The sequence below is a fragment of the Sebastes fasciatus genome, chromosome 7, assembly GCF_043250625.1.
Source record: "Sebastes fasciatus isolate fSebFas1 chromosome 7, fSebFas1.pri, whole genome shotgun sequence".
NCBI lineage: Eukaryota > Metazoa > Chordata > Actinopteri > Perciformes > Sebastidae > Sebastes > Sebastes fasciatus.
The window spans coordinates 30209546-30235086 of NC_133801.1; the positions used below are offsets into that span (position 1 = coordinate 30209546).

The window sequence follows — 25541 nt, forward strand, 5'->3', positions numbered from 1 at the left end:
ATTCGAAAAAAGTTTAAAGGTGATAAATATGGGATTGGGAGCATTTCTATTGCTTCTCAACGGCTCTCAACATGGCGACGGCGAGCCAGCGCTAACGGTTATCAGCTGTAACCACCGTATGAGTGTTGCAGCGCGGCGGCCGTGAGCTAGCCAGTGGGGGCACGCTCACACGCACGAGTATGCACTAAAAGGTACGGATGCACAGCCGGCCCGGCTATGTCAACAAAGCACAGAGAAGCTCAGATTACAACACACACAGAGACGTTTCTCCTCTATATCTATATAGCAAATAGTTGTTTGCTGCTATATTAATGCTCTGGATATCGTATTTGGCGCTTTTAACAAAAACATTTTGCAGGAATTTATTTTTGATTTGTTCTATAGGTAAAAATTGACATATTTATTGCTTTGTGTTGTCAATGCGTGAACAGAGATGTAACGTGACTTCAAAACTGAGACCTTCCCTGACTTTCTCGGTGGCCTATAACAGTCTGTGGACTTCTATTTCTAAGGACTCAGGATGGTTTTGCCGGGTCGTAACGTCAGCTGATAGAGTAATTTGTTAACAACAAGCTAGTTAGTATCATGGAACAAAATGGTCCAAATAAAATATAGGAACATCACAGATAGTAACGTTATTCTAAATATGATGTATGATTGTAATGTAATGTCGCCTCACTGTTTTGGACGATGCCCAGGATGCTCGCTCACACCTGCAGTTCACTTAACGGCCACCGGTGTCATTAATAACAAGGATTTCCTGAAAGCTCCATATAGTACCTTTATAGGAATGACTGCTAATCATGATGTGTGTCAAGTTCCAGACTAAACTTACTGGCCCAGTACAGCATCACTTTTTTTCTGCACAACAGAGCTTCATGCTGGTTCTGCTGAACCCATCAAACTGTGATCTTAAGAGCGCAGACGGTTTCCAGCGGAGTGTGAAGCAGTGGCGATGAGAGTCCGCACCTCAAAATCTGAGGCCATGTTACGCTGCCTTCGGGGGTGAGAGTGAGTCACTGCCCCAAGTGAAGGAGTTCAAGTGTCTTGGGGTTCTTGTTCGTGAGTGAGATCAACAGATGGATTTGTGCTGCGTCAGCAGTAATGCAGATGCTGCACTACGCTCGTGTGGCGAAGAGCTCCCGATTTACTAGTCAATCTAAGTTGCAACCCTCACCGACAGCCATGAGCTTTAGATAATGACCGGAAGAATGAAATCACGGTAGAACGGAGAACTGAGTTTTCTTCATTGGGTATCTGGGCTCGCCCCTGCATGAGCTCAGAAATGAGGAAAGAGCTGGAGTAGAATCACTGCTCCTTTGCAGGACCTTTGTTTTGGGAGATTGAGGGGCCTTTCTAAAAACTAACCCCTACACACTCTCCCTACCTACTTCCACTCCGTTGGCGCGTTCGCATGGACGGTCCGCCATATCGAGCGCCATCCCAAACCAATTAGCAGGGAGTGGAACTGGATTATATAACTCTCCAACAGCGAGCCTGCATTGATTCAGACTTACTGGCAATGTGCAACGGCGTTTTTGTGTTCGTCTTGGAACAAGCTCCGTACTAATGTAAGTTCCGTGCGACTACCCGTACAAACGTGTAATGCTCAAACTAAATAGATATTGAACAACTTAAGGTTACATTGTATTTAAGATCAGTTCTACCCTCGTCTAATCTAGAAAACGGTAGACGTGTTGATTGTAAAGTGTTGTATATTTACATGGACGGTTGCAAAAACCAAGCAGTGAGAGTTCAAAACGAGAAGATGTTTACAAAAAAAGAAAAGAAATGCCACCAAAGAAGCATGGGAGTAAGTTTTATTTTTTATCTTTAGTTTCTCTGTATATTGCATATTCTTTTTTCTTTCTAGGAATGTGAACCTTTAAACATCCCCTTAGCTTGATACAAAACCATGGTTACGGAACGTTACGACAGATTCCGTCGGAGATAGGGAAGCTCGTCCCAAAGCTTGTAGCTGTATTTATACCCTCCACCTTAAAGAAGGGTCTTTCATTCAGCTGGGAGTGTGACTACAAACTCACGGAGTGGGAGTGGACGGAGGGTCCGGTTTGAGAAAGGCTCCGAGGATTGAATTTCACTTCACCTCGGCTCAAAGTAGTGGTTTTGAATTGGATTGATTATGTGTGGGGAAACTGTCATCGGAAAAATTGTAAAGTATTGTTACAGCTGGAGCGATTTTACATAACAGTTTGTGGGGATTAAAAAAATACTCGTGAGTATTGGCCACATTGGCATTAACTCTTATAATCACAAGGTTCTTGGAGGGACTTTAAAAAAATCTGACCAGCATATGTACAATGTCAATGTCATCACGTGCAATGTCCATCTTTTCCATTGCGTTAATTTCTTCCGGGCTTTAACCTCACCTATCCAGCAACAACCTTTTCTGTTTTTCTTCTCCCCTTGTTCTTGCAGACTGCCTATTTTTATTTAAAAGTCCAATAAAAGAAAGCCTTGGCTCGTACCCGCCCCCCCTCCTACTTTCTTTTCAATCCTGCCGTGCGCAAGGCGAGATTACAATCAGACTTTTGTCATCAGTGAATCATTCAAATGGCCGAGGAAGAGGCAGAGAGAAAGAGGACGAGAGAGTCAATGATCTCTGATGGCAGCGGCGGCACTGCTAACGATTTCCATCTAATTGCTCCTCCTCCACTCCTGGAGATTGGCGAGGGATGAAGAGAAGAGGATGAGAGAGGGACAGAGAGAGAGAGCGCAAATAATGACAACCGTTCAGGCTTCAACGCTTACCTCTGATAATGATGGGATAGTCAGGCTTATTTGCTCCTAAGATCCTCCATCTGCTCTTTGTCTCTCTCTATCCTCACCCTCCTTCCTTCTGCCAATATTTTCCCCTCAGTTTAAATGTACTTTTTTCCCCCACATAAAAGACACAATAGAAGAGAAAACTACACATTACAGGATTTTTCTTTTTTTTGCCTTCTTTGGTCAGATCTGTTCAGCTGTTTTAATATGCCTGACCTCTGTCTCAGCGCTCTCCATCTGTTCTTGAAACCATTTTCGCGTTCCTCCCACAGTTTCTCAGCCACCACTGACTTTGATAAAACTTGATGAGATGATGCATCTCCTCCCCGTGTTACGACTTTTTAAAAGTCATTCTGAGTGTTTATTGGACACGGACCACACAGACTCTGTACAAGAAGGGTCAGAGCCGCCTGTTTTTTCCTCAAGAGACTCAGATCCTTCAGCGTCTGCAGAACCATGCTGCAATATGACTTCCTTTTCTGTTTTTTAGCTTACTTTACCTTTTTTATTTTACTGATCTTGTTTACTCATTTTACTAAATGTATCTTACTTTATTGTTATTCTATTAGGCACAAGTGTTAGAAATAGTACTTTTTATTTTATACACTTGAACTTGTTGTAATTTTGAGCAATCTCTGGCACAAGAATTTCCTTCGGGATTAATAAAGTTCTATCTTATCTTATCTTATTTTATCTTATCTTATGGTTGCACTGAATTAAGTTATAATTCCTATCAGACTTTTGTTAGTGACCAGCCCAGATGGGGACTGCATCAGTCATGGGGGATAAGTAACTACCTCAAATAGGGGTGGGAAAAAAATTGATTCACCTATGTATCCCGATTTTTCTTTTCTTTTTATGATTTTAAAATAATTTTTTTAATGCCAGAATCAATATATTTGCTTAATTTGAGTCTATGCGGAGGTAGAGATTATATATATACTTTGTCCCCTGAGTCAAGCGTTACAGTAATTTCCTAGTGTTAGTTATCTTATTTTCTGACAACGTTCTTGCCTTACCCTCGTCGGCTCTGGTTGCCTTATCTGACTGCTCACCTGCGTACCGAACCTGGCAAGTAAAGACTGTTTGAGTGCACCTGCACTCTGTTGTGAGTGTTGCCTGTTTTGAGTCATGCGTTTGAGTCCCTATGTGGGTTCCCCAGTTGTAACAATAGTCAGTCGTCTTTTATTAGTTGATCTCAAAAATCAATTTATGCCGGATGCTGACCAGGAAAATGTTACCCATGCCTTAATTTTATCCCAACTTGATCATTGTTACTAGCAGGACAAAAATGTGTTACTAACCACCCAGCCAACTTTGAATGATTAAAAAAATCACCAAGTATATAAAATTAGCTTTCAAAATCATGGAAAAAATAAGCAGTATTCTCTGCTCTGAGACGCTGAGGGCGTGTCGCTGAGGGCGTGTCGCTGAGGGCGTGTCGCTGACAGCGCTGAAACCTGAAACCTCTCTAAATACATCCATGGCTGAAACCACACCCACAAGCAGGGAAGGTGCAGCCTGTCAGGATTCCCCTCAGTAGTGGCAAGCGAATAGGTAAGGGCCCAGCGCCGAATCGCGGCCGGACCTCTTTTAGAAGTTTACAGAAAAATAATAAATATACATAGGACATGGGATGGATTACAATCATAAAAATACTATACAAAAATAGTGATAAAAGTGTAAATGCCCAACGTGGGGCTCGAACCCACTACCCTGTTTCTTGCTCTACCGACTGAGCTAGTCGAGATGACCCTTGATAATTTCATGGGTTTCTATTTTGGCTTTCCAAAACCAGGTTTCTGAAGACGGGTGGGGTTATGTTAAGGATGGCTCCAGTGCGTCATCAAGCCATGGTTTCAGCCTCGCCTAAAAGATCCTGAACACAAAATTGGCAAAACTCCACAATCCAGTACTACAATGTTCAGTCTTTGCACATGTTTTCAGTAACTATTTTCCAACATACATATACACATATGTGTTTAGAAACAAATCTCTGAATTTCCTTGACACAGCCTTTAAACCCAAGAGACTTGTGGTCGTGAGGCACCTTTTTGGAACGCATTAATCAGCAAAATGAATGAATTCAAGCGTTATTTGTTTGAGGCAAATGGTCTCGATTAAAGAACAGTATAACAGGTTTACTTGGATGCAGATTGAGCAGTCACAGGAAACAAACACATCAAACTGAACTAGATTCTCCTTTGAATGAATCAGTTCTGTTTTGAAGGAAGAATTCTCCCGAGTTAAACAGGAGGACTTTCTGATCTTCCTGCCTGAGGAAAGATTCCATGACAGGACTTCACAATCCAAACAAGAGTTTGGGCTGATTTTTGTCCCACTACCCCGCCAAAATAAGAGTAGCTTGTTTGAAGCTTCTCTTCCTTCCCTTTGTACTGAGCTTCATTGCTCCTGCAGCTCAGCAGGGATTTATCCCGATTTATCGATTTCACTAAAATATTTAGAGCAAAGGCCAGTGTTGCATCTTTATTCTTGACCCTTGAAGCTCTATATTTTTAGTCCCATTGATCGCACATCAAATGAGTGAGCGCAATTAAAAACTCTCCATTTTGAAGGGAGAAAATGAGTGAAAGTGTTGTGTCTGCAGAAGAAATGTGAGTTTTATGGCCCTTTGGGTTCAACTTTGGTTCAACTTTCTTTGCCTTGACTTTTTTTTTTTTTACAACACATCAGTTCAAAATTAAATTACTTTTATTTAATCTGTCAATACTTCTGAGATTTCATGACTGAACTGGCAGATTTGCTGGGATTTCCCTTTTAATGATTATTGCTGATACAAGTATTAGGGCTGGGACGATACGTCTATCTCCCGATTTGATACCATCACGATACTTGGGTGCCGATTCGATACGTATTGCAATATTTAAGTATCAGAAACAGAATTTTTATTTATTGCCAGGTGTATCAGGTATACACTAGGAATTTGCTTTGGTTTGTTGGTGCAAATAAGCAGTAAAAAATAACAATAGAATAATAAAAACATTAGAATAAAATGAGAATTGTGGCGTGAGGTTTTGGTCCTGATGGACCTTCACCTCTTGCCAGATGGCAGAGACAATATCCAGGATGGAAGGGGTCGGCCACAATCTTCCCTAACCCTCCTCAAGGTCCTGGAGGCTTACAGCTCCTGGAGGAAGGGAAGGTTGCAGCCGATCGCCTCTCTGCAGCACGAATGACTCGCTGCAGCCTGGCCTTGTCCCTGGCAGTGGCAGCAGCAGCAGCGAACCAGACGGCGATGGAGGAGGTGAGGACGCGGTAGATTTTTTCCATCAACCCAAAAAATCAAAGAATGAAGACATTTCCCTCACAAATTAGTGGTATTTTCTTTTAAATTTATAAGGGACATGTAATGTTTTATACTTCTGGTGAATATAATCTAATCAATCTTATTACATTTATACTTCCATCGCTAGCTCTCCCCGTCAGCTCCGTTCTCTTTATACATCCATGCTCAGCTCCATCGGTGCCTTGTGAATGCATTTAACATAAATGTCAGTATATGGGTGCTCTACAGTCGTAGCGTCGGCCGATATGACCACGGAGATGAGATTGACGGCTGGCTTGACCACACGTTACCGCAATACGATAGCGTTACTATGCAGCTTTAGCCATGATGTCTAGCTCTGCTTTTCCTGGCAATGTGTGAAACACAAAGTGTTTCCATACTTCATTGTATGTGTACTGTTTTCCACTTTGGATTGTAAATGTGAAGTACAGGTCGTATCCACGTGGACCCTCCGCCGTTTTCTACTTTCGCGTTTCGGACTGTTGCGATTTGTTTTGGTTGACGGATACAAAACGGATATGACGTCACATTACTCTGACTGCAACAATAATACGGTAACGTCCTTCTAGACTCAAATGAAGCAAATATATTGATTCTGGCATTAAAAAATCAACTTCAAAATCATAAAAAAAAAAAAGAAAAATGCGATACATAGGTGAATCAATTTTTTTTTTCCACCCTTACTAAGTATCAAATGTCTCTGATGACTCTCTCCATCATTCTGCATTTGTTTATCTCCACTAACCTGCACAAGGATCCAGGAGATGAGCACCGAGACCCAGGGGTTCCCACTGTGGGACGTCTTCTTAGCCGGAGATAGCGCCTTACCTGCAGGGATGAAAAGAAATCTTGGTGAGAACCTTCAAATTTAAGGGAATTATTGGCATGAAAATTGAAAACACCTTCCATATAAAAATATCTGCATTGACCTTCAAAACCCACGTCTGAGAAACCCTGGACGTATACATGGACTCGAAGGTTTAATCAAAGAAAGAATGTAATCAACTACCGTCCTTGGGTTTAATGGAGAATTTCCTCCACAGTATTCTCTATTAAATGTCAGCAGGCATTCCTCCCAACACTGGAAACATAGTGTGTACACATTTTTGGACAGAATGTAAGTGTGAAGTAAATAAAATACTTTGTCGATCAGATGTCACTAATACAGAGATGCCTGTTCACGTGTCAATACTTAGTTTTAACTTGAGCTCCCCTATTGACACCTCCTCCTCACTTACTGCTATTCCTGAGGATTTTTGACACTTTACTCTCCAAGTCCCCCATGAGATATTAATGTATTCACTTGGCATGCAAAGTTTGCTGCCAGAAGACATTTTTTTAGTGACTTACAAAAAATAGAATATGAAATAAGGAACAGAATAGTGAAAGACTATGGTGTGGTAGAGGTCTGCACTGAGGGTGCTCTGATCTGGATTTTTGCAGCCAATCACCAATCTCTAGAAGCGGTAGCGGCTATTTTTCATAAAGTCGATGCACTCGTCAATGTCCTTTTTCGTTAACTGACCAATCGCAGCGTGGATGGGGCGGGACAATAAAAAACAAGGTTGACTTGAAACAGAAAACTTTTGAAATGTTGAACTCATTGTTATGCATGAATGGTTATTACGGCTGGAGGATATGGCCAAAATCTTCTATAACGACATAGGTCATTTTGAATCGGGATAACAATATATATCATGATAGCATGTTTTCTGGTAATTCAATAAATCAATAGTCTATATGAAATAACCACATGGTACTTTGTATACTCCTGTGTGAATTAAATACTTGACAAATTAAAAGTAGTGAGTATTTTTATCATGGTCTCGGTCTCGACTTGACCTAAACCCCTCAAATCATTTGTCTCGTCTCGGTCTCGAAACACTCTGGTCTTGGTCATGACCAAGTTTCCAGGAAGCAAATTATCGTGAAATTACAGCTTCCATGTCCGTCATGTGATGCCACAGAGCCCAAAAAGATTTTTTCTGCATAGACTTACACTGGGAAACAGACGTCCTTAACTCAGACTGAGCTAAATCAACTTCCCAGTACGAACACTTGAATCGCCCTTATTTAAATCATTAGGTCCTACAAGTTGTAAAATGCAGTGAAAGTCGAATACAGAGTTATTTCTCTTCCTCAGTTCATGTGAATGAGACCCAGACCGAGGGATGGAGCGAGGCCTGGGAGGCGGAATAAGCAAGCCGTGACGACAGCGTGACGGCTGTTACCATGTGACCGAGCCATGTGACCGAGCGGACACTACTGCGCCTGCTCTATGGGCCCAATGGATGCAGAAGAACGCCGGAAGATCCGGGTACTTTTCCACTCGGAAGTCGAGCCATTTTGGCTTAATGTGCCACTGAGCAGCTCTCATAGGAATTAACGGGAGTCCGCCTCCAACGCTGTATCCAGTTCTCTTAATACATCCATGCTCATGACTTGGTCTTGGTTTAGGCGGTCTTGACTACAACATATAATATAAAGAAATGCTAAAGTCGTGTTTAGACCAACATTAACACCAGCGGTGAAATAACCCAGCCCCTTCAATCATTTCAACAAATCCACAGTGTTTGACGTAGCGGGTTGCCGACGCAGAGGGCTCCAGTAAAGAGTTGAACCCGTCTCAACTTTTGATCCGACGCAATGTGATGTCATGTCAAATACGTGTAAGTGCACACTCTTGGTAAATTACTTCAGAACCTGAATTGTGTAAGGCCATGTCCGAACAACACAGCGCTCTCATTCATTTCAATGGGGCCACTGCGTTGGCTCCGTTAAAAGAAGAAGAATACATCAGACCGGCAAATACGGCTACTTCGCAAAAAGTCAAGGCTGCGCCCCCTTTTGGGGGTTAAAAAACTGAAGACCCCACAGACTTCAATACAATTTTACATTATGTTTGGATTGGAATTTTGACAAGTTTGTATGCATTCATCTCTTGTTAAGAAATCGTTTGTTTTATACACATATATCTAAAAATTATTTAACGACCTTGCCTGAACCTGAGCGTTTGCGAAACCTTAATAAATGAAGGTTGATCGCCGTCATGTCCCTTCAGTCTTCCCCCGTCCAACACCGTGGCCGGATATTGCTTATCCGGGCATCTCTACATATTTGATTGAATCCCGTTAGGCTAAGTGATGTCTGTAAATAACCAACGTGTTAATAGCCAACTGTTTGATCGATAGGCTGAGATTTAGTTGGAGACGACAGTCTGATGCTGCTTTAACGTTAATGTGTGACTGTATTATTCAAGTTAACGTTAGCTAGCCATGCTAGTCACTGTCACCAGCATCATTTAGACATTTACCACACTGACAGTGAATATTAACGTATCGTATGTACCTCAGATCTCAGTGTGAAAGCCTCAGTTAACCTGCTACAAAACAGCTTTTCATCATTTCTTTCCCCCGAAAGGGAGCGCAGCCTCAGCGATGACGCGATGCTGGTCTGGTCTATAGCTTGGAGTCATAAAGGACACGGCAGGGGAACAAATCGGAGATCAGCGTTTTTGGATTTATTGTCGGTGCAACCAACTACACAGCAACTCTTGGGCATAGCGTTATTACTGTTACCGGTTTGTTTAAAGTAGAAGTTTGGAGACATGTTTCACCTTCTTCTGTTTACTCTGTTCCCGTCTAAGAGGGGCACAGGATTGGTTTCCCCTAAAAGGGGGTGTGGTCATGAGAGCCTACTCTGGATGACGTATTGGCGGTCCGATGTACGCACGGTTGAGCCAACCCGGCTCAACTTTTGCTGCAACACAATGCAGCATCATCCCACAACGTGCTGCAGCGGCCGATCAAAATGAAAACGGCTTCATCTTGTCACTGAAAGTAACAAACACATGGATTGCGTTCCTGTTTCTCTTCTACTGTAATTCATGTTGTTTCCTCATCAGAACCTCAGGGCGCCGGTGATAACGTTACAGTTTACAGATCAGATTTGGACAAGGGTTGGCAATTTCAAATGTTGCTGACATTTAAATAAAATGTATGTAATTAACTGCACGTCTATTCAAGACAAGAGGGAGCGAGAGAGAGAGAGAGAAGGAAAGCGAGTGGGCAGGTGAGACAGCGAGGGAGACAAACTAAGCTGGCACTTAACTTTATTTAATACCTTACAGGGCTGTGTGGTTTATTGGAAGACAACTCATTTACATACAGCCTCTCATCTTTTTCATATATGACATTTCATCTCATGACAACGAGATCTGAGTTGAATCCCATGGCAGATCTGTGCAGTAGAGGTTCGCATCAAGAATGAAAGACAGGAAAAAAAGGAGCAACTACAAAAAAGGGGAGAGAGGGGAGGTGACGGTTAGTGGTGGAGGAGGGGGGGAATCCGAGTTTGAGACTAAATTTCACAGCTGATGAAGGATGGGAATTAAATCAGTGGGACTTTAAAGTCAAATCAATGCGGCTGAGAGGAGCCGACTGAGTGATGGAGAGGATGGAGAAAGGCAGGACAGAGGTGACGGAGTTGGAGATTAGTGAGTTAGAGAGAAGAAAAGAAACGGAGGAATGTGTGGGACGGCAGAAAAAAAATACTCTGCGTGTGCGTTTGGAAAATTGACGCATCCATCACTCTGTTTGCATAGGACAGTGGCAAGGTTAAGCTGTGAGCAGCATGCATGAATGACAACAACAAGTGCACACACACATAGAGTGTGGTCATACTAACCATTTCATCCCTCCTACAAGAGTATTACACGTTTATGGCTCCACAGTCATTGACTCTTAATTAAAGAGATTAATCTAAGTTAACCCTTCGGCTGTTGGTGAACAATCAGCTGAACTAGAGTCATCTGCCTCCGCTCCGTCTGATCACTCCACAGAGGAACTCGCACTAATACAGCCATTTACCTCCCCTGATACACACACACACACACACACACACACACACACACACATAAACGCGCACAGCCATTCACACGGACAGAAACGGGCCAAATCAATTTGCAATAGACTTAACAAAGGAGCAGAGGACGGGATAAGGAAGTTGCTCACAGTCATTAATAATGACAAAGCAGCAGGCGGCATGGATTCACACAGAGAGGGGAAGGGAGAGATGGAAATCACACGAATGCTGCCGTTCGTTTGATGTGGGAATTGTGACGGCCCCTGCCTCACTACTGAGATGCCAGTGTGGATTTGGCCATTGATTCTTTCCCTGTGTCCTTGAAGGTATCACGGGAGAGGATGCCTGATGCAGAGCACCTGATGACTGATGCAGAGCACCTGATGCTGGCGCGTCCGGAGTATAAAAGCCCCAATCAAGTGCTGCTCAGGCCTCTCTTTTTTCCTTCACCTGGACTCATACCTGTCAGAACCTGCCGGGCTGCCTTTGTTTGACTTTTCTTTAGTTTCCACTTACAACACATCACACATCCACATCTACATTACTGATGTTACTGACTGACACACTCCACATTTGTAGTTATTTCTGTATATTCTTAATTTATTTGTAATAAATATCTTTAATTTACAATCAATCACTGCGTCCTTTCCCGTATTTGTCATGGCCTAGGAGCCGGTCTATGACAAATTGGGGGCTCGTCCAGCTTTTTTCCCGTTTGTGCCGCGACTTTTTGATAAGATCTGGTAATGAGTGTTTTTGTGCTTTTGGGCACTTTGGTAATTAGTTGCGCTCTTTGTGACTTGTTTGGACCATTTGGGTCAGTTAAAACGGTAAAAACTGTCTGCAGCAGAAGTTTGATCTTCGCCTGTTCGGGTGTTTCAGAGAATTTGGCGTGCGTAAAGTTTGTTTGGAGCGCCCGCGGCGCGCGGCTTGTTCCTTTGTTACCTAGTACCTTGTGTGCGCGAATGTTGGTTTGAGGGAAAGGACAACGTATTTGGGATGCTTTGCAGGGTAAATTTAATGACTTTTATAGGACTTTGGATTTGTAGTTGTTTCTTACCTGGATTTTGTGGAGAGAGGAGTTTGTTTCACCGTCTTTGTTTGCGCTTAGATCAGCTGGCCCAGATGACACTTGCGTGTTGCTCTGTGCGTAATTGTTGCAAAGTGGTGCAGAGTTTTCCCTTGTAGGCTGTAGCGACGTTCCCTTTGGGTTCGTTGAGCTGATTTATTTGTAGTGCTGTGGCAAAAGTGGTTGAAGCTTTCATGCTTCACGGGAGCATATCCGTGGTTTCAGGGGGTTGCTAGCTTGCTAGTCGCTCTGCTGGGCCAGCGGTCTTCAGTGCATAAATACCCACCGCAAGTAGCTGCATGAAGACTAGGGATGAGCTTAGTTAGCTGGGTTTTTCTTTAGATAGCGGGGAAACTCTAAACCGTGTTGAGGAGTATTCCTCTTTGAGCGCAAGAGTAGACATTGTGGTGTCTGCCTGGTGCGGTTGTGTGCGTAACGGTGGATTTGCTCAGTTGTCAGTTGGCTTTTTGACTTTGTAAATGTCTGTGATTGAGGCGTTCATTGCTGCTCCGTCTCTGGAGTCCCTGGATACCTGCACAAAAGAGCAGTTGCTCTTGATTGCCGAGCATTATTCAGTGGTTGTTGTAGGAGACAAGCGTATGAAAGAAAATATTAAAGAGCCTATAAAATCAAAATTAATCGAAATAGGAATTATGCCCGGAGATGAAGAGAAGTCTTCTCCAATTCCTTCTGTTATGTCCTTTCAGACTCAAGGACTAACTTTTGAGCAACAGAAGGAGATTTTGATGTTGCAGTTTGAACATGACAAAATGAAACATGAATTGCAAATTGAAGTAGAGCGAATCCGTCAGCAATCAGAGACGGAAAGATTAAATATGGAGGGATATCGTTTGTCTATGATCAAAGATGGCGTGTTGTCTGGTGAGAATGAGGGCGGACAAGTGCCCAGGTCTTCTGTGAATCGTTTTGATGTGAATAACTTGCGCTTGTTACCGAGGTTTAATGAGAAAGATCCAGACACCTTTTTCTTGCTGTTCGAGCGTGTAGCTAAGGCTAGAAATTGGCCTGAGGCTGACTGTGCACTTATGCTTCAGTGTGTCCTCTCAGGGAAAGCGCAGGAGGCTTATTCATCATTGAGCCTTAAGGATAGCTCTAGCTATGATAAAATAAAATCTGCTGTTCTTAAGGTGTATGAGCTTGTGCCAGAGGCTTATCGCCAGCGTTTTAGATCATGGGAGAGAAAAAGTGGCCAAACATACGTGGAGTTGGCAAGAGACCTGTCAACACACTTTAAGCGGTGGTTAAGCGCCCTTGACGTCACCTCTTTTGAGGATCTGTGTGACTTAATGATTTTGGAGCAGTTTAAAAATTGTCTTCCGGATCGAATTGCGACATACATCACAGAACGGAGAAACACTACTGCGGCTGAGGCTGCTGTGTCAGCTGATGAGTATGTGTTGCTCCATAAGAGCAGTTTCAAAGAACGCTCTGTGGCACGTGATGGTTTTGGTTGGAGAGGAATCGGTTCTGATGCTGTTTCATATGAGATGCGTTCAAGGAGAGTGGGTTTTTCGAAACCTGACTTTAAAGCAGGTGGTAACTTGAACAGCAGTGATGGCTGTAACTATTGTCGTGAGAAAGGACATTGGAAGGCAGATTGTCCTTTGCTAAAAGTTAAAGCTAAGGGAATGAGAGCTTATGTTAAACCTGCTGCATTTGCTGCTCCTGTTAAAAACTGCTGTGCTGCTGAGTTGCTAACTTCTCACTCTTGTGAAGTGGATGTTTTGGCAGCCTATGTTCCCTTCATACGAGATGGGTTCGTGTCACTGGTAGACAGTGATGTGAAAGTCCCAATAAAGATTTTGAGGGATACAGGTGCCTATGATTCATACATTGTTGACTCTGTTTTACCTCTGTCTGAGGAGTCTGATACTGGTGACAGTGTTCTCAGTCGTGGGATGGGATTGAAAATTCTCCCTGTTCCTTTGCACAGGATGGTTCTCAGCTGTGAGCTGGTTAATGGCGAGGTAGCTGTTGGTGTGCGTCCAGCGTTGCCTATTGATGGTGTCCATTTTATTTTGGGCAACGGCTTGGCTGGTAGCCGAGTTTGGACCGATTCTCATCCCGCACCTGTGGTTACATCTTGTCCAACTGAGTCTGTGTCTGACGAGAGCTCCAGGGTGTTACCAGAAGTCTTTTCATCCTGTGTGATTACACGTGCTATGAGCAAAGTAGACCCTGACATGTCATCTGACATCAACAGTGATGATGTACTTTTGGAGGTCCCATCTCTGTCTGAGCTTCCGGTGTCGCTGTCACACTGTGAGGTGTTAAAGGAGCAACGTAGCGATTCTTCTTTGAGAGACATATTTGAACGTGTTTTGCCTGGCTCTAAGATAAATAGTGCTGCAAATGGATACTTCTTAAGTAATGAGTTGTTGTTCAGAAAATGGGTTCCTGTTGATGAGGATGGTGTGAAAAATGACGTTTTCCAGATGGTGGTGCCAACTAAGTTTCGTTCCCTTGTTTTGAAAGTGGCACATGACGAGTGTGGACATTTTGGTGTCCGGAAAACATACTTGAACATCTTGAAACATTACTTTTGGCCACGGGTCAAAAGGGATGTGGCCGCATACATTAAAACCTGCCATGTGTGCCAGTTAACTGGAAAACCTAATCAGAGGATCAAGCCTGCACCACTGCAGCCTATCCCAGCTTTGAGTGAACCCTTTACACATCTCATTGTGGACTGTGTGGGTCCGTTGCCGTGTTCCAAGTCCGGTTGTAAATATCTGCTCACGGTAATGTGTCAGACCACCAGGTATCCAGCTGCCTATCCTTTGAGGTCGATTACGACCAAGGCTGTGGTTAAGGCCTTATCACAGTTCATATCTATATTTGGTATCCCTAAGGTGATCCAGAGTGACCAAGGGTCAAATTTTTCGTCTCATTTATTTGGGCAAGTGTTGAAGATGTTGCGCATTAAACAGAACCAATCATCGGCCTATCATGCGCAAAGCCAGGGGGCCTTGGAAAGGTTCCACCAGACTCTTAAGTCTCTTCTACGTGCATATTGTACGGAGCTAGATAGAGACTGGGAGGAGGGGCTTCCATGGCTGATGTTGGCTGCAAGGGAGGCTGTACAGGAAAGTACAGGCTTCAGCCCTAATGAGTTGGTCTTTGGACATTCTGTGCGTGGGCCCTTGTCAGTGTTGAAAGATGGCTGTGTTGACACTGAGCCGCCAAGGAGCCTAGTTGACTATGTCAATGGATTTAGACATCGTTTGTTTGTTGCTGGTAGTATGGCACAGGAAAAGTTGTGTGTGTCTCAAGGTAAGATGAAGAAGCTGTATGACCGTCGTACAGAGCGACATGAGTTCAATCCAGGAGACCAGGTTTTGTCACTTATGCCTATTATTGGTTCACCATTTCAGGCTAAGTACACAGGTCCATACACCGTCACAGAAAAAAGGTCTGACTTGAATTATATCATAGCAACACCAGAGCGGAAGAAAACCAAACGTCTTTGCCATGTGAATCTCCTGAAACCATACTATAGGCGTGAAATTGACACAGACCTAGATCAGGAGGTGAAAGATGGTGTTCATCCAGCTCTTACTGTGACTTCGGAGGGTTCGGTGCATGAGGGAGATGGAGTGCCAGAACCTGACGATAGTCTGCTGTATGGAAGGTTGAAAAACTCAGAATCACTTTGTAATTTGGACAAGTTGCTGGCTCATTTGTCGGAGTCGAAGCGGGAGCAGTTGTCAGAGTTGGTACGCAAGTATCCGTGTTTGTTTGGCGACATTCCTTCACAAACTGATTGGGCGGAACATGATATTGATGTTGGAGATGCAAAGCCGATAAAGCAACACTTTTACCGCATGGCACCATCTAAACGTGGTTATTTGGATGCTGAGGTTGAGTACATGCTTCAGAATAATATTGCTTTACCATCGTCATCTAGTTGGGCTTCACCGTGTATTTTGGTGCCCAAACAGGATGGAACACCTAGATTCTGTACAGATATGAGGAAAGTGAATTTTGTGACAAATTCTGACTCATTTCCTCTGCCACGTATGGATGATTGCATTGATCAGGTGGGATCCGCCAAGTTTGTTAGCAAATTCGATTTGCTTAAAGGTTATTGGCAAGGACCTTTGTCCAAGCGGGCGCAAGAAATATCTTCATTTATCACGCCGTCTGGCCTGTATTCCTACAAGGTGATGCCATTTGGGTTGAAGAATGCCCCTGCAACATTTCAGCGTTTGATGAACCGTGTCGTGTCTGGGTTAAAAGGCTGTGCTGTGTATCTTGATGATTTGGTCATATACAGTGATACCTGGCACTCACATCTTCAGCGCATCCGTGCGTTGTTTGACCGTTTGGCCGAAGCACAGCTCACCATTAATTTGGCCAAATCTGACTTTGCAAGAGCTACAGTGACATACCTCGGTCGTGTGGTGGGAAATGGTAGTGTAGCGCCAGTCCAGGCCAAGGTTATGGCAATAGCTGGATATCCAAAACCCACAACAAAGAAGGAACTCCAAAGGTTTTTGGGTTTAGTGGGTTACTACAGGAGTTTTTGTAAAGTCTGTTATTGAGAAGGAGGCTTTGTCTCTCATTTGGGCATTACAGCATTTCAACGTGTATGTAGGAGCGGGAGGGCCAACTTTGGTTTATACAGACCACAATCCTCTGACGTTTCTGCATTCTCTTAGATGCCCAAACCAGAGGCTGACAAGGTGGTCCTTATTTCTTCAGGCCTACAACCTTGATATTAGACATATTAAAGGAACAGACAACATTATTGCTGATGCGCTATCACGCGCCCCTCTGTATTGATTAGTCACTAGTGTGACTGGCTAGAATAATGTATTGTCCTGTCGTACTATTTCATACACCTGTTCTTTCTGTGCCACCTTCTTAAATTGCTTCTCAGGTACCGGGGTTGCTGATGATGGGGTAGAAAGCTGCGGGAAGAATATTCAGTGCTAAGGTCGTATATTATTTCTGTTATTTGTTTTTGTTTGCCTTTTGTTTGTTAGTTAGTCCTTTTGAGTAGTGGTATTTGTTCTGGTAGGATGGGTTTAAAGTATGCCGGTGTTCCCTTGGGACACCGACTTTAAGGGGGGGGGTGTGACGGCCCCTGCCTCACTACTGAGATGCCAGTGTGGATTTGGCCATTGATTCTTTCCCTGTGTCCTTGAAGGTATCACGGGAGAGGATGCCTGATGCAGAGCACCTGATGACTGATGCAGAGCACCTGATGCTGGCGCGTCCGGAGTATAAAAGCCCCAATCAAGTGCTGCTCAGGCCTCTCTTTTTTCCTTCACCTGGACTCATACCTGTCAGAACCTGCCGGGCTGCCTTTGTTTGACTTTTCTTTAGTTTCCACTTACAACACATCACACATCCACATCTACATTACTGATGTTACTGACTGACACACTCCACATTTGTAGTTATTTCTGTATATTCTTAATTTATTTGTAATAAATATCTTTAATTTACAATCAATCACTGCGTCCTTTCCCGTATTTGTCATGGCCTAGGAGCCGGTCTATGACAGAATGTGGGAAAGACTTCACAGCAAACAGGACGACTCAAGGTGTAAACTTTCAGGAAGCACCACAAAATGCACCCCACAGAGTTTCTTATTAATTACCCGCCACAGTCTATGAAGGCCCGCTACGGTTTCATAATGAAACCAAAATATTTTTACTAGGGCTGTCAATCGATTAAAATATTTAATCGCGATTAATCGCATGATTGTCCGTAGTTAATCACGAATAATTGTAAATTAATCACAAATTTTCCATCTGTCCAAAATGCACCTTACAGGGAGATTATCAACATGGGACAAATATGCTTCCTTCATGGAAATGTATAAATATATGTATTATTGGAAATCAATTAACATCACAAAACAATGACAGATATTGTCCAGAAACCCTCACAGGTACTGCATTTAACATAAATAAATATGCTCAAATCATAACAACTCAAACTGCAGCCCAACAGGCAACAACAGCTGTCAGTGTGTCAGTGTGCTGACTTGACTATGACTTGCCCCCAAACTGCATGTGATTATCATAAAGTGGGCATGTCGGTAAAGGGGAGACTCGTGGGTACCCATAGAACCCATTTTCATTCACATATCTTGAGGTCAAAGGTCAAGGGACACCTTTGAAAATGGCCATGCCAGTTTTTCCTCCCCAAAATTTAGCGTAAGTTTGGAGCGTTATTTAGCCTTCTTTGCAACAAGCTAGTATGACGTGGTAGATAGATACCACTGGATTCATTTGGGTTTTTTCTTTGAAACTGAGCCCGCTACATCCTAAAATCACAGGTTGTGTTAATGAATTAAAGAAATCAGTGGCGTTAAAACAAATTTGCGTTAAATGCATTATTATTGCGACAGAAAGTCTAGCATGTTTGTACACAGACGCACACACAGCTGTAAACAGAAGCACATGGCTACTTATTATAGAGAATGATGCCAACGTAACTGCTGCCGGACCTCGCAGTACGATATTCAATCTAGGTTGTGTCGGAGTAAAAAACATCACCACCGTTGTGTGTTATTGTTTTCCCCTGGAGCCTCGTGGGCCCCTTTACATGGTTGGGCCCGGGGGCTTGAGCCCCGGTAAGCCCGTATATTAAGACAGCGGTGCCGGGAGAGTGTGTATTGTCGGAACAGGGGACCGGCGTCACGACAAGAATTTATGACTCTCTATCGTCTAATCTGACATAGTGACCATTGTAACTGTCAAAAATATTGTGTAGTCTGATCGTGGCATTAGACAATCATATTGCGCTTGGTTGTACACATTACTGTCGTAAAAGTGGTGGAAAGAAGATTGAATAAAGATAGCTTTAGAGAAGAAGCCTGACCTTTGCTGCGTATAACTCCACATCTCTCTCTTCCCTCGTTACCTCTCTACTTGGCTGTCTGAGAAAGTCTTAAAATAATCCAAAATATAATTATATAAAGAGACGTGTGTGAAAATGTATTCTTGTTTTACTTGAAGTGAATATAGTATCATGATAAGTCTAGTCAGCCTTACTCTTATCTAAACCTGCTGTAGAGATGAGGAAGTCAGAGACATCAGGGTCAGTCATCAAGCTGTTAGATCCTATGTAGAATGTAATGTACCAACTATAAATTTAGTATAAAGGCCCTGACACGCCAAGCCGACGGTCAGCTGTCGGACAGTTGAGTGCCGTCGGTGAGCGTCTGTCGGCCTAGTTTTTGCGGTGTGTCCCGCATGGTCGGCTTTAGTCTGCCCATGTCGGAGTTCTTTCAGCCGATTCAGCGCGTTGAATCGGCCGAACCATCTGATCATTCCAACACACGGATATTTTCACAGCAACATGGCCATCTGGAATGAAGCTAAGTGGTGAGTGAGAGTGGTGTGAAAACGGTCAGCAAACGCCGCTTTGTTGTGTACATGTACACGCCACATGTACGTATCATAACAACGGCTTGTATATCCGCCCTCCTTGGTCTTCCGGTTTCCCTTTATGAATGACAAAGACTACTGCGACTTGCTGGTGTGGAGAGTTATTTCAGGCGCAGAACATACGTGCTAACTGGCCGTCGGCTGTACTCTTTGCGGTGTGTTCGAGTGCGACTTTTTGACCAAGACAAAAGGCGAGGTCAGGCGATGCAACAGTCGGCCTTCGTCGCTGCTAGTTCTCTGATGTCGGGTTGGTGTGTCTGGGCCTTTATGTTCCAAAACTATAAGCTCGATTTAAACTATCATCATGTGCAAATACCTCCACAAAATGTTGTATCTGTTTGGTGTTTCTGCCAGACCTGCCTTTTAAACAAAAAAAAGGCAGAAAGCAGTGGAGCATAGTAACACAAGGAAAGACTTGTGTAACTCTGTAACTTGCTTCATTTGACAAATCATATTAACTTCAGATAAACTTTGGAATGTATTTTTGAATGGAATGTGGATTTTGATCTTTTAATAACCAGCAAGCAAAACCCGTTTCAGTGTTCAGATGGACACCTGAACCTATCCTTTAACTCATTCCAAGGGGACATTTCTTGGCTTTAAAAGAAAGATTTAAAATTCAATGTTTGTGTATTTATTGCGTTTACTTTATGTTTAAAGTGTTGGGAGTACTTTCATTTTCCAAGAATAATACAAGTTATTAATATTCTTTGGTGTTTATTGAGTATTATACTGAAGTATTTTTAGCTACTGAGCCATGAAAAAAGCTAGTAAGTGGACCTTGAGTTAAAATAGAATGGTTTTGTGTGTCCAAGGAGACCATTCATTGTCTTCAACAGAAAAAAAAAAACATTAATTTAAACTTTCAATGATGTAGTAAACATACAAAATAGGTCTATTTTACTTTGTTCACTGAAATGTCCTCAGTGCTGCTCATCTCAGTCCCAAAGCCCATCTGCCTCCCTCCACCAACAAGAACGCTAACATTAGTTTCGGGGGACATTCCTCCCCAGCACAGCGCTACCTACCAAACAGGTCGTCCCTGGCCAGGGCATAGAGGATGCGTGAGGCTCCGATGAGGTTGCTCATGGCAGCGGAGAGAGTGGAGGAATAAACCCCGATGGTGACGAAGGGGTTCCAGATGTTGATGTCTCTCAGGTAGCTGTAATCCCTCTGAAGCAGGACGCTGTAAAGGTTTGGAGAACACAATTCAAGAGATTACTTTAACAACCATGAATGGAAGTTTGGGTCTGGCCTTCACTATGAACCAAGTACAAAGACATTTTTTTTTTATTTTTCAGTTTATGTCTGTTGCATCTTTAGTTTCGTTTGATAGTTTTAAGTAGAAATACATAAAAGATGGGGAAAAAGATGAGGTAAGATGTGGAAAGGTCTTTGCTAAATCAAGTGAGCAAAAAAGACACTCCGAATGTCAACAGATCCATCTCAGTCGAGTAAATTCCCTCTGCTGATAAAGACCATATGATACGGTTGAAAGCGCCAGAAAAAGCCGGTTGGGGTTGCTTTGGCAAACAAAGTTTAGTGCTTTAGTTACGGCCCCACTGACGTATTGTCACCATAAGAGCTAACAACAATCACCATTTTCTTTTGTACGAGTCAATTGACCACGGAAATCAGTTCAATGTCCGTTCTACTCCTAGTCTATTTCTATGGCCTCAACAATCCAGTATAGGTAGGGCTCTAATCAGAAGCTTCGAGTCTATGTTGAACTCTTTTCATTTCGCATAAAACGCATGTTTTATGAGTCAGTGGTGGCCAGTGTATTTTTTTTTTGCTGTTGTGTGTTGGGAAGGTGGCATTAAGGCTGGTGATGCAAACAGACTAAACAAACTGGTCAGGAAGGTGGGCTCTGTTGTAGGAATGCGCCTTGAAAGCCTGGAGGAGGTGGCTGAGGGGAGGATGAGGTCTAAGATCAAGAACATACTGAAGAACCCATCTCATCCCCTCTATGAGGAGATGGAGGGTTAAGAAGCTCCTTCAGCAATCATCTCATCCTTCCGAGGTGTACGAAGGCTTCAAGCGCTCCTTTGTACCAACAGCCATCCGGCTGTACAATACCAACTGCCGTGATGACCTCAGTCTCAGCCAACTCAGTGGTCTCTGACTCTGTCTGTTTTTGCATTGTCTTTGTTTGTCTTGTTCATATGGATTTAATGTTTGCACTACTGCACATCATTTATAATGCACATATTTATTTACCTTTTTTTAACATGTAACTTTTAGTGTTCTTATCGCTTGGGTATTTTTTACTCTTATTTATTGTATGCCATGTCTTATAGTATGTACTCATTTCTTCTGTTAGGATCTGTGCTGCTGTGCAACTGCAATTTCCCCACGGGGATAAATAAAGTGCTATCCTATCCTATCCTATCCTAAAATGAAAATACCACTAATGTGTGAGGGAAATGTCTTTATTCTTTGATTTTTGGGTTGCTGGAAAAAATGTAATAAAAAATGCCTGACAATGACGGATTTATTTCACTTCAGGACATCTCTGACTACATACATGCTGAAAATCAAACATATTTACTGTATTAATTTAGATGTTTTCCAAATTAAGAGTCCCTAGAAGTGTATGATTAAATGAAAAGTTAAGATGAAAAGTTTCACATGCAACAACACCACACAGAAGAAGAAGACGCCCACCATGTCGATAGCCATAAACAGATAAAACTCTCCACGTTATTACATTCATATCGGGGGGATCAAAATCAAGTGGTCCGAAAGGTTGCGGGTCATTTCAAACTCATTTGTTCTGAGGGGGGCCAAAATGTGTCCAATGAAAAAGAATATGATTGAAGAGGAAGTGATGATTACTCTGCTTGGGTGCCTAATGATGAGATCCTGGAATAAGGGACTCACTCCAGCCAGTGTGTGTGTGCGTGTGTGTGTGTGTGTGTGTGTGTGTGTGTGTGTGTGTGTGTGTGTGTGTGTGTGTGTGTGTGTGTGTGAGAGAGAGAGAGAGAGAGAGAGATGCTGCACTAGACACGGAGAAAAAGAGATCAGAGAGTACAAAAACCACAGCAGGGTGCGCATGATTGCAGCCTGCCCCCCACCTCTTTTCAATACAACACAGCTAGAGAGAGGAGAATTAGAGTGCAAAGTGTTTCTCTCTCTCTCTCCTGATCCATCTCAATCTCTCTTTGTGTTTCAATACACACACGCACACATCCAATCCATCTATTCCCCTCCCTCATCCCCTCCATCTCCCTCATCATGATGTTTTTAAAACCCATTCAAGGGCTTTTTTTTTCTAGTTTTCTCTCTCAGTCCTCCCCCTCTCATTTCATTTCTACTTGTACCACTGTCCATTCTCTTTCTCTTGTAATTAAGAGTCTCATCACGTTTTCTTTCAGGTCCAGTGATTTTAATACTTATTATCATGGCCCTGTTAAGTATTGTTCACTCCATCCAAAGATCTGAGCACACTATTATTTCACACGGGGGCCCGAGAGGCGGGCAGCGCGCGAGCGAACATACACACGTACGACGCACGCGCACGCGCACGCGCTTTTGCATTACCACAAATCAAAGGTTCTGCTGAGAAGTTAACATCGCCCTCGAAATTAGGAAATGCCAACTACTTTGTTTATATGGCGTGCGCGTGTGTGTGCGTGGCGTGGGCACTGCGGTGAAAAGTTTATGAACCGCTGCTGTAATCAGACTCTCTGACATATTCATAACACCAAACAACTGTTCACTGGGCTGATACGTCGCAGGCACGCGATTGGAGGGGAGTCGCAGCGTGAAAAGGAGAATCATTAAAAAAGAAAAAGAAAAAAGGGGTTCTAAACATGATGAGGAATTAAAGTGTGTGTGTGTGTGTGTGTGTGTGTGTGTGTGTGTGTGTGTGTGTGTGTGTGTGTGGTGAGTGATGATGCGGGTCAAAACTTATAGGCTGATTATTAATTTCTATGACGTGCAGCAGGAGCAAAATAAATCTCGAAAAAGCTTGACATTTCCAAACTGGCTCTCAAAAACAAAGCCGCTGCAAACTGGGTGACAGCGGTGACAAATGGTGTGTTGGTGTGTGTGTGTGTGTGTGTGTGTGTGTGTGTGTGTGTGTGTGTGTGTGTGTGTGTGTGAGAGAGAGAGGGAGAGAAAGATTCATGTGCACAACAACATGAACAACTATATTTTGTTTTATAATTTTGTGTTTCTTAGAGTGTGTAGGATTTGGAGGCATCTAGTGGTGTGGTTGTAGATTGCAATCAACAGAACACCCCTCCGCTCACTCCTCCCTTTCCAAGACTGTGGTAACGTGAGCCGCCGAGTGTAAAACCGGGGTAACGATGTTCGCCCTCCTCAGAGGCCATCCTCACCATAATAACACTACTTTAAAAGCAACGGAAGTCAGGCAGCGGCTGGCGATACCGCGGTTTTGCACTCAGCGGCTCACATTATCGCAGTTTCACAAGCATGTCAGAGAAATACGGTGGCCTTCAGGTGACATAAAAAGACTCTCACTTGAGCCAGTGTTTGGTTTTGTCTGTTCTGGGCTACTGTAGAAACATGGAGGTGCAACATGACGGACTCCTTGAAAAGGAGCTGCTACCTATGTAGATGTGAAGCAAATATGCTTGCTTTATTCAAATTATGGTTATATTTGTTATTTGAAATTAACAACACAAAACAATGACAAATATTGTCCAGAAACCCTCACAGGTACTGCATTTAGCATAAAAAATATGCTCAAATCATAATGTGGCGAACTGCAGCCCAACAGCTGACTTGACTATGATTTACCCCAAACTGCATGTGATTATCATAAAGTGGGCATGTCTGTAAAGGGGAGACTCGTGGGTACCCATAGAACCCATTTACATTCACATATCTTTGAATATGGCCTTGCCAGTTTCTCCTCGCCAAAGTTTAGCATAAGTTTGGAGCTTCATTTAGTCTCCTTCGCGACAAGCTAGTATGACATGGTTGGTACCAATGGATTCCTTAGGGATCTAGTTTCATATGATGACAGTATCTTCACTCTAGCTTTAAAAACTGAGCCCGCTACAACCTCCGAAAGATCAAATTGCATTAATGCCTTAAAGAAATCAGTGGCGTTAAAACAAATTTGCATTAACGTGTTATTATCCCGTTAACTTTGACAGCCATCGTAAAAATGCGAAGGGTTCTCTCTAGAGTTTGGTTTGTCCGTTCTGGGCTACTGTAGAAACAAGGCGGATCAACACGGTGGACTCCATGAAGAGGACCCTCTCACTGTGTAGATAGGAAGGGCTCATTCTAAGATAACGAAAACACAACGATTCTTAGTTTCAGGTGATTATACACTAATGAAAACATATTATATTCCATTTCTGCCAATAGATCCCCCGCCCCCAAATGTTACACACTGTTCCTTTAATGTGTATTCATTGCCAGGAGTGTAATGTTTATATGACACTGTGTGTTTGTGTGTGTGCGTGTGTGTGTGTGTGTGTGGGGCCTGGATAGTAATTATTGATCAGATCATCCAGCTGAAATGAGCTCTGCCATCCAAATAAAGAGGAGAACAAAAGCGCGAGGGAGCGAGTGACAGATTAAAGGAGCTCGTTTAGAGAGGAGGAGGAAACAAAGCTGGAGGACTAAAAGGAGCCCGCAGAGATTGTTTGGCCGTTTGTTCTCGCTCCTCCCGGCCCGCCCCATCCCATCAGCTCATTTGTTTACCATTTTTATTCATGCCCTCGTTTGTGTATTCATGCGTATTCATGCGTATTCATCTTTTAATCCATCATTTCATGTGTTTTGTGCTTCTGATAATTCACCAGCGCTTTTAGTCGAACATTATGGATTTATAATTATCTGTGATTTTTCAAAAGGAGATGAAAAATGAAGCGCTGACAAGGAGTGTTTAGGTACATTAGAACAGCAGCGTAAAAAAAGCCTGGCATCACAAACAGAGCTCGCTCTGCTGCGATCCCGGTCGTCTCAGCTCTCGTAGAGGGCGAGGTCGCTCCCCATCACGACTAACATAACCATTCAGGATCATCTAGTTTAATGATCCAGAAGGAAAAGGCTTCAGAATGTCCAATAAATGATCAAGTGGGATCATAGCTAGTTACAGAGATGG

At 43.1% G+C, this 25541-nt stretch overlaps 1 protein-coding gene across 2 annotated transcripts in view; it reads right to left on the minus strand.

The window, feature by feature from the left end:
- Positions 1-25541, minus strand: part of LOC141770562 (solute carrier family 12 member 9) — a 94387-nt gene that overhangs the window by 42592 nt on the left and 26254 nt on the right. For both annotated transcript variants that reach the window (XR_012594590.1, XM_074640223.1), the window contains exons 7-8: positions 20482-20639; positions 6840-6922 (exon numbers count right to left, since the gene is read on the minus strand). Coding sequence is in view for 1 of the 2 variants with exons in the window: in XM_074640223.1 (XP_074496324.1) it covers positions 6840-6922; positions 20482-20639 (241 nt within the window). In the remaining variant the exon portion in view is untranslated. The remainder of the gene's footprint in view (positions 1-6839; positions 6923-20481; positions 20640-25541) is intronic.